Consider the following 16,028-nt stretch of genomic DNA (forward strand, 5'->3'; position numbering starts at 1 on the left):
TCTTGGCAGGGGTATTCTCTGGTGCTCACAGAACAACCCCACCAAATCAGGTACCCTGCTTTCCTTGATGTCATCAAAAAATATACTCGCCACTCCTGCCTACCCACCAACCATGTTATGGCGTTGGCAACGTGTTATTCTGGTGACAAGCACAACTGGCCTTTAATTACTGATTTTAAATGTAACAATTGGGCTGCCAAATGCAGTGCCCTCCCACCTACCAGATTCTTATGGGGGTGAGGGGGCAGGTCCGAAATGGATGGAAGGTGGGATCCTTGGCACCCCTTATATTCTATGCATGGCCACCACCACCAAAACTATGGCAGGCAGAGGGTGTAAAACCCAGCCCATCCTCTGAGAGAGCTAGAAGAGGTATGTGTATTTTGGAAACCCATATATTGATGCGAATTTGTTACACTCAGGTGTAAGGTGGGCATGACTGCTAAAATTTATTTTTGCGTGCTTGAAAATAGGTTGGATTAAATAGAATGCAAATGCTGAGAATCCAAAATGAAAGTATAAAGTGCTGGAAATACGGACCATGTCAGTGTTCTGCTATTAACTGTTCTTTGTTTTTTCTCTTTTACACTACTCATAAGCCTGTGTTCTAATGTTTGCTTTTATTTAAGTAAGTGCAGTTTGGAAACTTTTTGTCCTGTGTCTGCTGTGAAGGTTGAAAATTGATCATCTTTTAGGTGATTTCAATTTTGGAATTAAATTGTTTTCATGGCATCATTTACAATGATGCCCCAAGATAGTACAGATGCAGCAAAATCTGGAAACAAAATTAGGACTCCTCTTTAGAATGCACAGATTGCAATTCACACCTACACAGTCCGAGAACATGATCCTTGTTCTTGGGCTTTTGGGGACGGGGAAACAGTAAACCACCCTGAAGTAGATGTGCTAGTAATTTTGATGTCTTACACAGTGACTGTATTGTCTCAGCTGAATGATGGCAGATCAGTTGCCAACCCTGTCTACATGCATCCTCCAAGAGACTGAACTAGAATAAAGGGGAAATAAATACTTAACTGTTACTTAGAAAACCATCAGGCATATAACCGTTGCTCTCATTTTTAATCAAAATGTTCACATTTGATTTACTCTGAAATCATTTAAAATAACAATTGTCCACCTTACAATTGGTGTACTGTTGTACAACAGCAACTGCAATCTTAACAACCACAATGACCTCACAGCTATTAAACAGTTAGGAAATAAAGAACATCTGGAGACCAGATGTTGGAGCACAACGTGGTTTACTGGAAGCTATATCTACTTGAGACTATTACAGCTCTACCACTTGCTAGAACGCCCTCAAACCCTGAAGTACGACTGTCAACATGCTTTTGACATTTTTTCTTTTCGTTTTACTATGGCATGAGACAGTCACCTGGGGGCTGAAGAATGGAATATTGCACAACTCAATATGGTTAGGTAAGTCGTTCTGTGTTATTTCTCCTATTTTGTTTTAGAAAATATCAAATGAATTTCCTCATGGAGGAAGATATTTATTATGCCTGCTGCTGTAAGGCTGGAGGAAGATTGTTGTTTCGTTTGGTGCTGTAAAACTGGGTTCTAATTTCCTAACATGAACCTTTTGGCTCATTTGTTGCTGCTGTTCAAACTTTTGAGAATCTGAAACTGGCAAATCATTTCATGTTTCAAAATCCTGTCATCTACCAAAATATATGTGCCTCTTATTGGGGTGCAAACTACTATCTTTTAAGTGATCAACTCATTTTAAATGACTCATTGATTGTCTGAAAGATTAATTTAATTTTTAAAGTTTATGTCAGAAATTCACATCCATTGCATGCAAATAAATAGATTGAGATTGGTAAAATCATACTGTCGTGAAGTTGAAAATTGATCATCTTTCAGGTGATTTCAGTTTGGAATTGAATTGTTTCCATGGCATCATTTACAATGAGGCCCCGAAATAGTACAAATGCAGCAAAGTCTGCAAACAAAATTTACCAAAGCGTGAATAGAGGCTAAAGAGCTGATCTCAACAGCAATAGTAGGAACTGCCGATGCTGGAGAATCTGAGATAACAAGGTGTAGAATTTTCTGAAGAAGGGTCTCGACCTGAAACGTCAGCTTTCCTGCTCCTCTGAGGCTGCTTGGCCTGATCTCAACAGCACTTTGGCTCAGGGAACGTTGAAAGAAAAAGTGTTCCCATTCCTTATTTAAAATGGTTATAGGTATATATGAGCAAGAAATACTTTGAAAATTAGTTGATACATTGGCCAAAGGCCCCTTTGAATATTGTAAGATCTTAAAATCTCCAAATGTCTTAGCTAAAAAGTGTGCATTGATGAATATTGAGAAAGGATGGTGTCTGTGCTTTCTGTGATCCTTATCACTGCCAAACAGCTGTCACACTCACTTTTAGGTTCATACAAAGAATAGCATTGCAGCCAATAAGTAATAAGCCCTTGGTTCATAGAATGGTTAGATTACGCAAAGAGGCCACTGTGTGTCTGCCTGCAAGAGCAGTTTAATTTGTCCCATTCCCCAACTTTTCACCACATCCCTGCAACCTTTCCCTCTTTAGGTGCTTATTTCATTCCCTTTTGAAAGTCAAAACTGAATCTGCCTTCACCACACTCTCAGGCAAGTATTCAAGATCCTAACTACTTAGTGCATAAAATAAGATTACCTCAAGTCTTTGCCATTAGTTTTTTTTGCTCAAAAAGCTCACATTTTGTAGTCAGTCAATGTGGCATTTTATGAATTCCTGCTTTGGAAATAAAACCAGTCTGACTCCACAGCCAGATTCTAAACAAGGCCTCACATCTAAAATGTATTGTCTAACCTGGGATGTCACCTCTAGTATTCTGGAGGAACGGATGATACAGATGGCACAAAGGTTAGTGGAATTTGCAGATGACACAAAGGTTGGTAGAATTGCGGATGGCGATGAGGACCGTCAGAGGATACAGCAGGATATAGATCGGTTGGTGACTTGAGCAGTGAGATTGCAGATGGAGTTTAATCCGGAAAAATGTGAGGTAATGCATTTTGGAAGGTCCAATCCAGATGGAAAATATACAGTCAATGGCAGAATCCTTAAGAGTACTGATATGCAGAAGGATCTGAGTGTACAGGTACACAGACCACAGAAAGTGGCGATGCAGGTGGAGAAGGTAGTCAACAAGACATATGGCATGCTTGCCTTCATTGGCTGGGGCATTGAGTTTAAAAATTGGCAGGTAATGTTGCGGCTTTATAGAACCTTAGTTAGGCTGCATTTGAAATATTATGTTCAATCCTGGTCACCACACTACCAGAACACCTACGCTCGGTTCGCAATAAACAACTGCACCTCCCAGTCGCGAACCATTTCAACTCCCCCTCCCACTCCTCAGACGACATGTCCATCCTGGGCCTCCTGCAATGCCACAATGATGCCACCCGAAGGTTGCAGGAACAGCAACTCATATTCCGCTTGGGAACCCTGCAGCCCAATGGTATCAATGTGGATTTCACAAGTTTCAAAATCTCCCCTCCCCCTACTGCATCCCAAAACCAGTCCAGCTCGTCCCTGCCTCCCTAACCTGTTCTTCCTCCCACCTATCCCCTCCTCCCACCTCAAGCCGCACCTCCATCTCCTACCGACCAAACTCATCCCGCCCCCTTGACCTGTCCGTCCTCCCTGGACTGACCTATCCCCTTCCTAAGTCCCCACCTACACTCACCTTTACTGGCCCCATCCCCGCCTCTTCGACCTGTTTGTTTCCTCTCCACCTATCCTCTCCTCTATCCATCTTCTATCCGCCTCCCACTCTCTCCCTATTTATTTCAGAACCCCCTTCCCCTCCCCCTTTTCTGATGCCTGAAACGTCAGCCTCTCTGCTCCTATGATGCTGCTTGGCCTGCTGTGTTCATCCAGCCCTGCACCTTGTTGTCTCGGATTCTCCAGCATCTGCAGTTCCTACTATCTCTGATACCAGAAGGATGTGGTGGCTTTGGAGAAGGTACAGAAAAGTTTTACCAGGATGTTGCCTGGTATGGAGGGCATTAACTATGTGGAGAGGTTGGAGAAACTTGCGTTGTTCTCACTGGAACGACGGATGTTGAGGGGTGACCTGATAGACGTCTACAACATTATGAAGGGCATGGACAGACTGGACAGTCAGAAGCTTTTTCCCAGGGTTCATAGAGGGCATTGTTTTAAGGTGTGAGGGGCAAGATTTAAAGGTGATGTATGAGACAGGTTTTTTACACAGAGGGTGGTGGGTACCTGGAATTCGCTGCCGGGGGAGGTACTGGAAGCAGATACGATAGTGACTTTTAAAGGGCATCTTGACAAATACAAGAATAAGATGGGAATAGAGGGATATGGTCCCCAGAAGGGTAGGGGGTTTTAGTTGTGACAGGCAGCATGTCGATACAGGCTTGGAGGGCTGAAGGGCCTATGTCTGTGCTGTAATTTTCTTTGTTCTTCGTTCTTTGATAAAACCTTTAGTCATCTCAAGGCAATGACTTGAAAGAAATTCTGGAATTTGTATATTAATCCTTTCTAACTGATTTAAGATTTAACAACCATCTTAGGTTTGTTCAATGCATTCACATCAGTCCTACAACCCTTTGATCTTTTGCTTATAAATTCTGTGTCTGATGCCATCTCTCTCACTGACACCTGAAGAAGGAGCGAGACTCCGAAAACTTGTGTCTTCAAATAAACCTGTTGGATTATAACCTGGTGTCATGTGAATTTTGGCTTTTTTGGGGGAATCACCTTAAGCCCATCTCCTCTGGTTTTCAACTCTTTACCAACACTTTCTCCCTATTGACTGTCTAGAACCTTCAAAATTTGCGCACCTTTATCTAATCTCCTTTCAGCCTTCTATCCTCAGGAAATAACCACAGCTTCTCCAGTCTATCCACTCAGTTGAGATCCTCCCTGAGACCATTTTTGCGTATTTTTTTGGCACCTTCTCCAAATGATGAATGGCACTCAGAATTGGACACAACACTCCAGATGAGATTTAACGAGAGTTTTATGAAGATTCCTTATAACTTCTTTTCATTTGTATTCTATGGCCATATTTACGAAGTTCTGGATCCTGTATGCTGTTTTAACAACTTTCGAAAGCTGCCCTATTACCTGTACTGATTTGTACGCATATATCTCCAGGTTCCTGCACTCCTTTGGAACTGTACTCTTTATGATAGAAGGTCAGTTCCTCAGTTGGTGTGGTGCAGATTAATGTGATGGCATGAGTTTAATCCCTCACACTGTCTGAGGTACTTCCCCACCTTACCCCGTGGTATCATCATAGCCCATAAAAGGCATAATGAGCAATGCTTGGTAGACTGTCCGTGAAGGATGAAAGCAGAGAAGGTCCCTGTACCAGTCTTGCACTGCAGTTGCCAAGCCACATAGATACTTTGGATCCTCCTTGAATCTGGCATTATGTGAAATCAGCCAAGGAAGAGAAAATAACAACTTACTATTCCTTCAATCTAATCCTGAGGGTAGGGTTAGCTGTAAAAGTTTGACCTTTGAAATCACACATAGTTTCGGCATAATCAGTAAAGAGTCTATCACCACTACTTTCATTTATTTTAAATTCCACTTCCTCACTCTTCTCACCAAAATGCATCACTTCCCATTTCTCCAAGCTAAATGTCATCTGGCATTCATTCCATCAGCCTGTATGTATTCTCTTGAACTCTATCGCTGTTTTCACAGTACTTCGAAGTTTTGTGTTGTGTTCTGCACATGAGGAGCAAAAAATGAAAAAGATTGCTCTTCAGAATCAAATTGACAAAGATATTAGTAAAGAAAAACCAAATAGATACAAAACTGTTTTAATGCAATCACACATCCGGATTTTCACATCTGCACACACATGCACCCCACTCTCTTTCTTGTGTTGTAAAATAATTATCTCATTAGAACAGGAGTGGTGGAGGGCAGAGTGGAAAGAGTGATCATAATTTGCTCAGTCACCTTTTACTCTATTATTTGTGAATTCCAATTCATTAATATTGAATTTATGCTGTAAGAAACAATATACTGCAGCTTGACTTTATGATTTTAACTGTCTTTAAAGTTTCATATTTGGTTCATTTGACTAAAGCTTTTAGACCATAAGATATAGTTGCAAAATTAGGTCATTTGGCCCATCACATTTGCCCCACATTTCAATCATGGCCGATATGTTTCAGCAACTTCATTCTCTTGCCTTTCACTTTAACTTTTGATCTCATTATTAAAAAAGAACTTATCCATCTCTATCTTAAATACTCTCAATTACTTGGCCTCCACAGCCTTCTGTGGCAGTGAGTTCCACAGATTCATAACCCTTTGGCTGAGGAAATTCCTCCTCGTCTCAGATCTAAAGGGTTGTCCCTTTACTCTGAGACTGTGCCCTCAGGTCCTGGTCTCTCTTACCAATGGAAACATCTTCTCCATGACAACTCTATCCAGGCCTCTCAGTATTCTATAAGTTTCAATGAAATACCCCCTCATCCTTCTAAACTCCATCAAGTACAGACCCAAAGTCCTCAACCACCTCTCATATGACAAGCCCTTCATCCCTGGGATCACTCTTGAAAACCTCCTCTGGTTCCCTCCAATGCCAGCGCATCCTTCTTTAGATACAGAGCCCAAAACTGCTCAAAATATTCTAAATGTGGTCTGACCAAAGTCTTATACAGTCTCAGCAGTATCTGCTTTAGTATTCTTGTCCTCTTGAAATGAATGTTAATGTTGCATTTGCCTTCCTAACATCCAATTAAGAGAATCCTGAGGTAGGACTCTTAAGTCCCTTTGCGTTTCAGATTTAAGAAGTCTTTCTCAATTTAGAAAATTGTCCACACGTCTATTCTTCCTACCAAAGTACTTAACCTCACATTTTACCATAATGTATTCCATCTACCACTTCTTTGCTCAGTCTCCTCGCCTGGCCTCAACACTACCTTCCTCTCCATATATCTTTGTGTCACCTGCAAATTTAGCAACAATGCCTTCACTTGCTTCATCTAGATCATTCATATGTAGTGTGAATCATAGTTTTCCCAACACTGACTGCTGCAAAACTCCTCTAGTCACCAGTGGCTATCCTGAAAAAGACCCCTTTATCCCCACTGTCTGTCTTCTGCCAGTCAACCAATCCTTTATCCAATCCAGTATCTTGCTCCTAAAATCATGGGGTCTTATTTTATTTAGCAGCATCCAGTGTGGCGCCTTATCAAAGGCCTTCTGGAAATCCAAATAGATCACGTCCACTGGCGCTCCTCTACCGAAATTCTTGTTATCTCTTCAAAGAATTCTGACAGATTTGTCAGGCATGACCTCCCCTTGATGAAGCCATGCTGTCTCAACCCTATTTTACTACTCACTTCCAAGCACTCCACAATCTCATCCTTAATAATGGATTGTAAGATCTCACAAATGACTGAGGTCAGGCTAATCAGTCTATAATTTCCTGTCTCCTGCCTCCCTGCTTGCTTAAACAGGGGTGCAACATTAGTTATTTTCCAGTCCTCTGGGACCATCCCTGACTCCAGTTTTTTCCTACAAGATCACCATCAATGCTTCCACAATCTCCTCAGCTATCTCCTTCAGAACTCTAGGGTGTAGTCTATCCGGTTCAGGTGATTTATCCACCTTCAGACCTTTCAGCTTCCCCAGCACCTTCTCCTCAGTGATGGCCACTACACTCACCTCTGCGCCCTGACTCTTTTGAAGTTCTGCTATGCTACTGCTGTATTTCACAATGAACACTGACGCAAAGTATCTATTCACTGCACCCGCCATTCTATCGTTTGCCATTACTTTCTCCAGCCTCATTTTCTAGCTGTCCAATGTCAACTCTTGCCTCTCTCTTTCTTATTACATGTCTAAAAATAGCTTTTGCAATCTTCTCTTATGTTATTAACTGGCTTACCCTCATACTTCATCTTCACCCCCTCCCCCATTATTGTTTTTTTTATTGTTCTCTGCTGGTTTTTTAAAGGCTTCCCAATCCTTTGGTTCCCACTAATCTTCACCACATTGTATGTTTTGTTTTTTACTTTTATGCTGTCCATGACTTCCTTTGCCAGCCACACTTGCTTTGTCTTCCCCTGGATGTGTTTCTTCTTCCTTGGGATGAATTTCTGCTGTGCCTCCCAAATAAACCCCAAAATTCCCTGCCATTGCTGCTCCACCATCTTCTAGGCTCCCCTTCCAATCAGTTCTGGCCAGCTCCTCCCTCATGTATTTGTCGTTACCTTTACTCAATTGCAATATGTCTGATTCAAGCTTCTCCCTCCCAGACTGCAGGCTGAATCTGTTATATTATTGTCACTGCATCTAGGGGTTCCTCCACCTCCAGCCACCTAATCAAGTCTGCCTCATTAAACATCACAAAATCCAGAATTGCCTGTTCTATAGTGCTCTATAACAAGCTGCTCCAAAAGACTTCTTTCACAGCTCTGACTCTACATCATTTCTTGCTATTGATCTAATTTCATTTCTTACTAACGAGGCAACCCTGCAGCCCTGCCCATCTGCCTGTCATTTCAATTGAAAGCATATCCTTGAATATTTAGTTCTCAGTCCTGATGCCTTGCAGTCACATGTCTGAGATACCCACAACATCGTACCAGTCAATTTCAATCTGTGCTACAAGCTCATTTACCTTGTTTCGTATACTGCATACATTTAAGTACAACATCTTCAGACCTGTGTTGACTGCCCCCTTTCTCATAGTTGTCCCCTTATCTGCTCTGCCTGAAGTTCTCCTGAGATTCTCCATACCCTCTGTCCTATTACTTGTTGTGGAAACTGCAATAACCTCTGCTGAGTCTTCCACTCTTTAAGTATTTCCATAATTTTCCATTTAACTGAACCTAATACCACCCATCCCTGCCATGATTTACAATCCTATCCATAGCCCTAGTTATGTAATTTGCCAGGACTCTGGTCCAAGCATGATTCAGGTAGAGCCCATCCCATTGAAACAGCTTCCTCTGTCCCCAATACTTGTGCCATTGCCCATGAATTTGAACCATTTCTCCCACATCAATCTTTGAGCCACACATTTATCTCTGTAATTTTGTTAACCCTGTGCAAATTAGCTCGTGGCTCAAATAGTAATCTGGAGATTATTATCTTTATAGTTCTGCTTCTTAATTTAGCCCCTGGCTTCTTATATTACCACAAGAAGAACCTCTTTCCTCTTTCTACCTTATATCGTTGGTACCAATGTGAAACATAACAACTAGATCTTTCCTTTCTTGCTCCAAGTTTCTCTGCAGCCCAAATGAGATATCATTACCCGAGCACCAGATAGGCAACACAGCCTTCAAGACTCTCAATCCTGGCCACAGAGAACAGTGTCTATTCCTCTGACTATACTATCCCCAATTACAACATCATTTCTGTTTCTCCTCCCTTTTGATGGCTCACTGTACTGTGGTGCTTATGTCGGTTTGCTCATCCTCCCTAAAGTCCCCACTCTCATCCGCACAGGGAGGAAGAATCTCAAATCTGTTAGACAAACTCAAGGGCTGAGATTCTTTCAGCACTACCTCGTGGATCACTCTATCTGCCTCGCTTGTACTCACACCTCCTGAGCCTGACCAATGACTGAACATGAGGTGGTTAATCTAAGGGGTGTGACTGCCTCCCTGAAACACAACTTCCAGGTAACTCTCCTCCTCCTGGATGTGTTGCAATGTCTGAAGCTCAGACTTCAGCTCATGAACTCTGAGCTAAAGTTCCTCAAGCAACCAACACTTGCTATAGATGCGGCTACTATGAACCACGATGAGGTCCACCAGCTCCCATATCATGCACGTACAATGCGTAGCCTGACCCTGCATCTCTGTTATTTAATTAGTGCTTAATTTGATTTTCAAAAATTTCCCACTTGTGTTTTAGTTTGTAACCTGTAAATATCTCCCTTATTTATCTTCAATCTGAAAGTAACCACCAATAGATAGCCAAATTAGCAGCCATTACCAAACAATGACTTTACAGTTTTCCTGTGATGTCATTCTTTCTTCTGTGCTGGACCCCAATCCCAGGCTTCAATTTAACCAGTAACAAGACCTGACAAGCTACGAACTGAAGAAGCAAACAAAAGCACTTCTTCCCTTCTGCACCAAATTCCCACACTGCCTCCAAATTCAAACTAAATATTCCCTCAGGCCGCGTCTCACTCCAGATATGATCTCTCCTTCCTGACTGTGTGCAGCCTACTAGTCATGCATATTTAATATACCCTTTCTTAAATAGAGCTGAACTGAGCTGAGATGACTCACACTATTTAAGTTTCAATAATAACTAACACCTATTGGGGCCCCATTCAGCCTTCAAGTGATTGATTCATAACTGTTCCTCAGTCAGCTGAATCAGCTACCTTATCAACCTTTTAACTAAACTACTGAATTTTAATCTTTTAAAATGGAGAAATATTTAGCAGTTCTATTCCTATGGTGCCCCCAAGTTCCCCAAACTGTGTATTCACTCAGGATGTGAACTGTTCTTCCCGACCATAGGCAACTTATTCCTTCATATTAAGATTCACCTTGGTAATGAAACATTCTGAGCATCTTTATTGTATGGGAACATGAACATATTCAAAAGTATGTTTTCTTTTGTGTTATGACTCAAGTTTTTCCAGACCACTCCCCTTGCAATGAAGGATGATTTGGTCTCCAAATTCTGAGTTTCCACCATTCCCAAGGAATTTAAAAACATTTGTTTCAGAAATTTAAGTGTGTCACACAGTAAACACAGCCACAGCCTTTGATACCCTTCACTACTTTATCTCTAATGTTATGAGTCACATCTTCTCATATTGCAATATCTAATTTAATAGATGCATAGCTCCGCAGTTTTTAGCTTAAATTTGTCTTGTATTTCTGGTTTTCATTCATATTTCAAGCTACTTATTCAAACAGTAAAAATACTTGCTGCTTCATTTCCACAGAATGAATAAAAATGACAGAAGTAGGAAACAAAAAAAATTCTTGTTTTTTTTTGTAAACTGGAAGCTAAACTGAAAGGTTTGACTTATCAATGCTTAAAAAGTAGATTGTATTGGAATGTTTCAAAACTGACGTACTGTTTTGTCATGTAATTACAGAACAAGCAGCTGGTGTTTATCACAGAGAATCACGCAAAGGAAAATACCAGCTCACCTTGAAAGAAGCTAAAGTGGTCTGTAAATATGAAGGAGGCACCCTTGCAACATATAACCAGTTAGAGTTAGCTCAGCGTATAGGTAGGAAAGTGTTTGTGCATTTACCATTTTGGATAAAATATTACTAATTTAAATATGCAATTGGCACAGTGATATTAATTGCACAATGACAGTCAGCAGTGATTTTTATTGATGTGACATCATCTTTTTTCTTTGAAAGGACAGAACTGAAGAACTTCACTGTGGAAATAACACCTGATTCCTATTGCATAAATTGTGGTAGTGATGATAAAGGCATGCATCATTAACACAAGCTACTTTTTTCATCAAATTCCTGGCATTAGTCTTTCCTAGGAAAATAAAAGAACAACTTTCCATGGTTGCAACACAATAGATTGGTTCTGAGGTTGAAAGCAGCTCACTGTCATTGGACAAACCATTTCATATTAAAACCAAGTTTTAAACTGAAACAGTATCTGTTTTGTAGTTAAAAATTAGTCCAATGTCAAGAGAAACTTTCTAATGAAGAATCATTGATCTGAAATGTTAACTTTATTTCAGTCCAGAGATGCTGCCTGACCTGCTGAGGATATTCTTTTTGTTCTTATTCTAAGAGAAATTTTATGACCTAAAATTATTTTTAAGATGTTAAACAATACATCCAAGCTAATTCAGTAAACAAGTTTAAACAGCTTACTTTTACTTGTTTGTTTATTTTTTATTTTTCCTCATTCTGTTTCCTAATTGTTATCCTGGCATTGTACTCCTGACAAATCTGTTATTTTAAAACTATCATAGTATATATTTAAATACTCATCTCCTGTTTCATTGGACTCTCAAATGATGTCTCTCAAGACATCATAAAATAGCAATCCAAATGGCTGAAAGCCGCATCAGTCTTTTCTGCCAGTCTTAATTCAGACCTTCAAACGTTTAAGTTGTTGTGTTTTAGGCAAAACCAAACCAATCTTTGAAGTAAATTTTGTAGAAGTGACATAAGCACATTGCTATTGCACAATGTTTCTCATCCTTTCAACTGGCAGTCTGACTGTGTGCTCAGTCATCAGTACCTCAGAATCTCAGAAGTGTTACAATGCAGAAGGAAGCCATTCATTCTGTCATGTCACTAGCTCTCCATCAAATATTATGACCAAATGTTTGATTGGGCAGCACATTGGCTCAGTGGTTAGCACTGCTGCCTCACGGTGCCAGGGAACCAGGTTTGATTACAGCATCAGGTGACTGTGTGTGGAGTTTGCACATTCTCCCCATGTCTGCGTGGGTTTGCTTTGGTTTCCTCCCGCAGTCTAAGGATGTGCAGGCTAGGTGGATTGGCCATGCTGAATTGTCCATAGTGTGCAGGCTAGGTGGATTAGGCATGGGAAATGCAAGTATAAGGTAAAGGGATGGGTCTGGGTGTGATGCTCTTCAGAGGGATAGTGTGGTCTCGATGAGCTGAATGGCCTGCTTCCACTCTGTTGGGATTCTATATGAGTATCATTTGCCTGCCTTTTCCGGATACGTTTTCACGTTGTTTCATTCAAATAATCATCCAATGAATGCCCAAATTGAATCTGCCTCCCTCAGACTTCCAGGCAGTGCATTACAGACTTGAACATTGTGTGAAAAAGTTTTCTGTCAACTCACATTTGCCAGATTTGTGTATCACTTCAAATCTGTGCCAGCTTATTCCCAATCCTTTTACAAGCAGGAGCAGTTCTTCCCTGTCTACTCCATCCACACCTCTCACCTTTTTGAAAGCTTTGCTCAGATCTCCTCTTAGCCTTCTTGTCTCCAAAGAGAATTTTCCAAATCTCTCCAATCTATCCTCATAACTGAAGTTCCTCATTCCTGGAATTACTTCCATAAATTGTTACTACATTCTCTCCAATGTGTTAACATCCTTTTATTAGTATGGTTTCCACAATTGTACACAACACGCTAGCTGAGGTCCAACAAGTGTCTTGTGTCATGTCTATTTAACCTCTAAATTAGCCTAATATAGCTAAATTATACATCCAAACCCATATATTAAAGAATTTTAAACAAATAATTTTACTCGTATAAAAGTAAAATACTGCAGATGCTGGGAATCCGAAACAAACAGAGAGTGCTGGCGAAACTTAGCAGATCCAGCAGCATCTGTGAAAAGAAAAATAGAGTTAACAGTTTCTGAATTCTGAAGGAGTATTATACTGGATGCGAAACATTAATTCTGTTTCTCTTTCCACAGATGCGGCCAGACCTACTGAGTTTCTCCAACATTCTTTGCTTTTGTTACTTTAACTTGTACTCTATGCCCTTATTTATAAAGCCTATGATACCGTATGCTCTATTAATTACTCTGTCTACCTATTCTGCTACCTCCCGTGGCCTATGTGCATAAAGACCCAGTCGTCTCTGCTCCTGCACCCCTTAAATATTGTGGCCTCTTTCTTATATTTTATATTTTATATTGTCTGTCCTTTCTACCAAAATACATCACCTCACACTTATGACTTAATTGGTAAATTTGCAACTCCAAATTAACATTACACACAATAATTTGCGACTTTATGGAAGGTATGGATTATACTCATGGATAAAAGTCAGTGGACTGAAAGACAATGTTTAAAATATGGAGAAGCAGGTAAACTGATCTGATGCCTCATGGTAGTCTGCAATAAATAAACAGATTTAAGGCTCAATTATTTAATAAAAGGGAAGGTACAGTTTTTTCATACTTTTGGCGGACTCTAATTATGCACCTCATTAGCAAGTGTTAGGAACACTTTGTTCTGCCTGATACTGAAAGGCTCTGTGTAATTGGCACAGATTTCCTTGCCAGGCTATGTTTGCTCCCCCACACAAAGGATACGGCTGCAATTGTAGGGAGAAGCAGTGAGCATTTCTTTTCAGCACAAGATGTAACCTATGAGGTCAGGCAGGCGACCATCTGCTTCCCATGTTTTGAAGGTTAGAGAGCTGAAGGCTTGTGTCAGTAGATTCACTGACACAGCTGCATTCAACGTCCACCAGATAGCCTACAGATACCACGATGGAATAATTCCAGTGTAGTTTTACAGCAGTTTCTTTATATTGGCAAAAAAAAAGCTTTCGAAAAACTATAACAACTCTCCTGTAAAAACAGAGAAGGATTTCCTTGTGACCCAGTCACATTTTTATTTGTTTGTTTAGAAATTGTTTTTGTAACAAGTAGGACTTATATGTAAATAGTTAGATTTCTAACTATCGAGAGTGGAGGGTTGATTTTTTTTTATAAAATAACAATGCGCTGACTAATAGGGACATGAAATAAATCTAACAGCAATTGTGAAATAAAGCTATATCAGGCAATGTCATACTTTATATAAGTACATTATAATGCATTATACAAGTATTCTCATTTAACGTACCCTGTTCAGCCACTGTGAATGCATAACGCTATTCATCACTTTGATATTAATGATTCTATGATTTTACATTTCACTTTCACTATAAAGTCTATTACACTAGTGGTGATGAATTGCAACAATTCTTTCACAAAAACTGCATGCATTTACACAGCCTTTTCAATATAGCAAAATTTTAAATGTTCCAAATGTCACAGAAGTGTTATCAAATGGAACTCGGCACTGAGCCACATAAAATGATATCGGGACAGATGACCAAAGCCTTGGTCAAAGAATTGGGATTTAACAGTGTTAAGGGAACATCTTAAAAGAGGAAGAAGACGTAGAAAGTTCGAGGGCAGGAATTCCAGAGCTTAACCTTGGCACTGAAAGATTGTTGCGAATAGTATAACAATTAAATTTAGGAGTGCTGAAAAGGCCAAAACTGGAGAAGCAGAGATGTCTCAGAGATATCTCATGGGGGTTGTAAGGTTGGGGGAATTATTGAGATGGGGTAGTTTGGTTGGGGGTGGAATGGATGAATGTGGAGATGGAGAGGTTGCAAGGCCATGACCCCAAAGGGATTTGAAAACAAGGATGAGAACTGAAGATGTTGCCTGATTGGGGATCTATGAAGTTTACGAACATGAAGCTGATGGCCGGAATGGGTGTTTCTGTGAGTTAAGACACAGACAGTCAAGTTTTGGATGATATAACATTTACTGAGAATGTGGAATTCAACTAGGTATGTGTCAGAATATGTAAGACTAAAAGTACCAAGGACATGAACACAGATTTTCGCAACAGGCATGCTGTGCTGAGGCAATCTCAGTGATGTTAGTTCACCTTAGGGTCAAATAGATGATGACGATACCATGGTATCATTTGATGTTACTGCCCTATTCACATCGATAGACATACCACTAGCAAGAGAAACACTGACACTATTAAAACAAGAACAAGACCCCAGTGACACCATCTCCACAGACAACATGCTGAAATTACTGGACCTATGCCTCATGACCCACTTCACCTTTGACAGTCAAATATATGAACAGATTCATGGGCACCCATGGGGTCACCTATCTCTGGACTAATAGCTGAAGCGGTGATGTAGAGACTTGAAAGCATGGCTCTTCCGCTAATCCAACTGAAACTACGGATCCAATACGTGGACGACACCTTCGTCATTATTAAATGGACCAAACTGGAGGAAACACATGAACTAATAAACAACACTGTCACCAGGATCAAATTCACCAGGAAAGCGGAAAAGAACAAATAGCTCCCATTCCTGGACGTCATGGTGGAATGCAGGACAAATGGAAATTCCTAACAAAGGTACACAGGAAAGCCGCACACACTGACCAAGCACTGAATTTCAACAGCAACCATCCTAACACACACACACACAAATGAAGTTGCGTGAGAACACTATTTAAATGGGCAACAACACACTGCAGCAGCACAGAGCTACACCAGAAAGAAGAAGAGTACCTCT

The 16,028-nt window shown here is 40.5% G+C and overlaps 1 protein-coding gene across 2 annotated transcripts in view; it reads left to right on the top strand.

Moving 5' to 3' along the window:
* The first annotated feature begins 1,311 nt into the window (after nt 1-1,311).
* Nucleotides 1,312-16,028, top strand: part of tnfaip6 (tumor necrosis factor, alpha-induced protein 6) — a 41,822-nt gene continuing 27,105 nt past the window's right edge. For both annotated transcript variants that reach the window (XM_020517044.2, XM_048599541.1), the window contains exons 1-2: nt 1,312-1,440; nt 11,100-11,237. In XM_020517044.2, the coding sequence (XP_020372633.1) occupies nt 1,347-1,440; nt 11,100-11,237 (232 nt within the window). In that variant the 5' untranslated portion in view covers nt 1,312-1,346. The remainder of the gene's footprint in view (nt 1,441-11,099; nt 11,238-16,028) is intronic.

Source organism: Rhincodon typus, chromosome 7, assembly GCF_021869965.1.
Source record: "Rhincodon typus isolate 14 chromosome 7, sRhiTyp1.1, whole genome shotgun sequence".
Classification (NCBI taxonomy): domain Eukaryota; kingdom Metazoa; phylum Chordata; class Chondrichthyes; order Orectolobiformes; family Rhincodontidae; genus Rhincodon; species Rhincodon typus.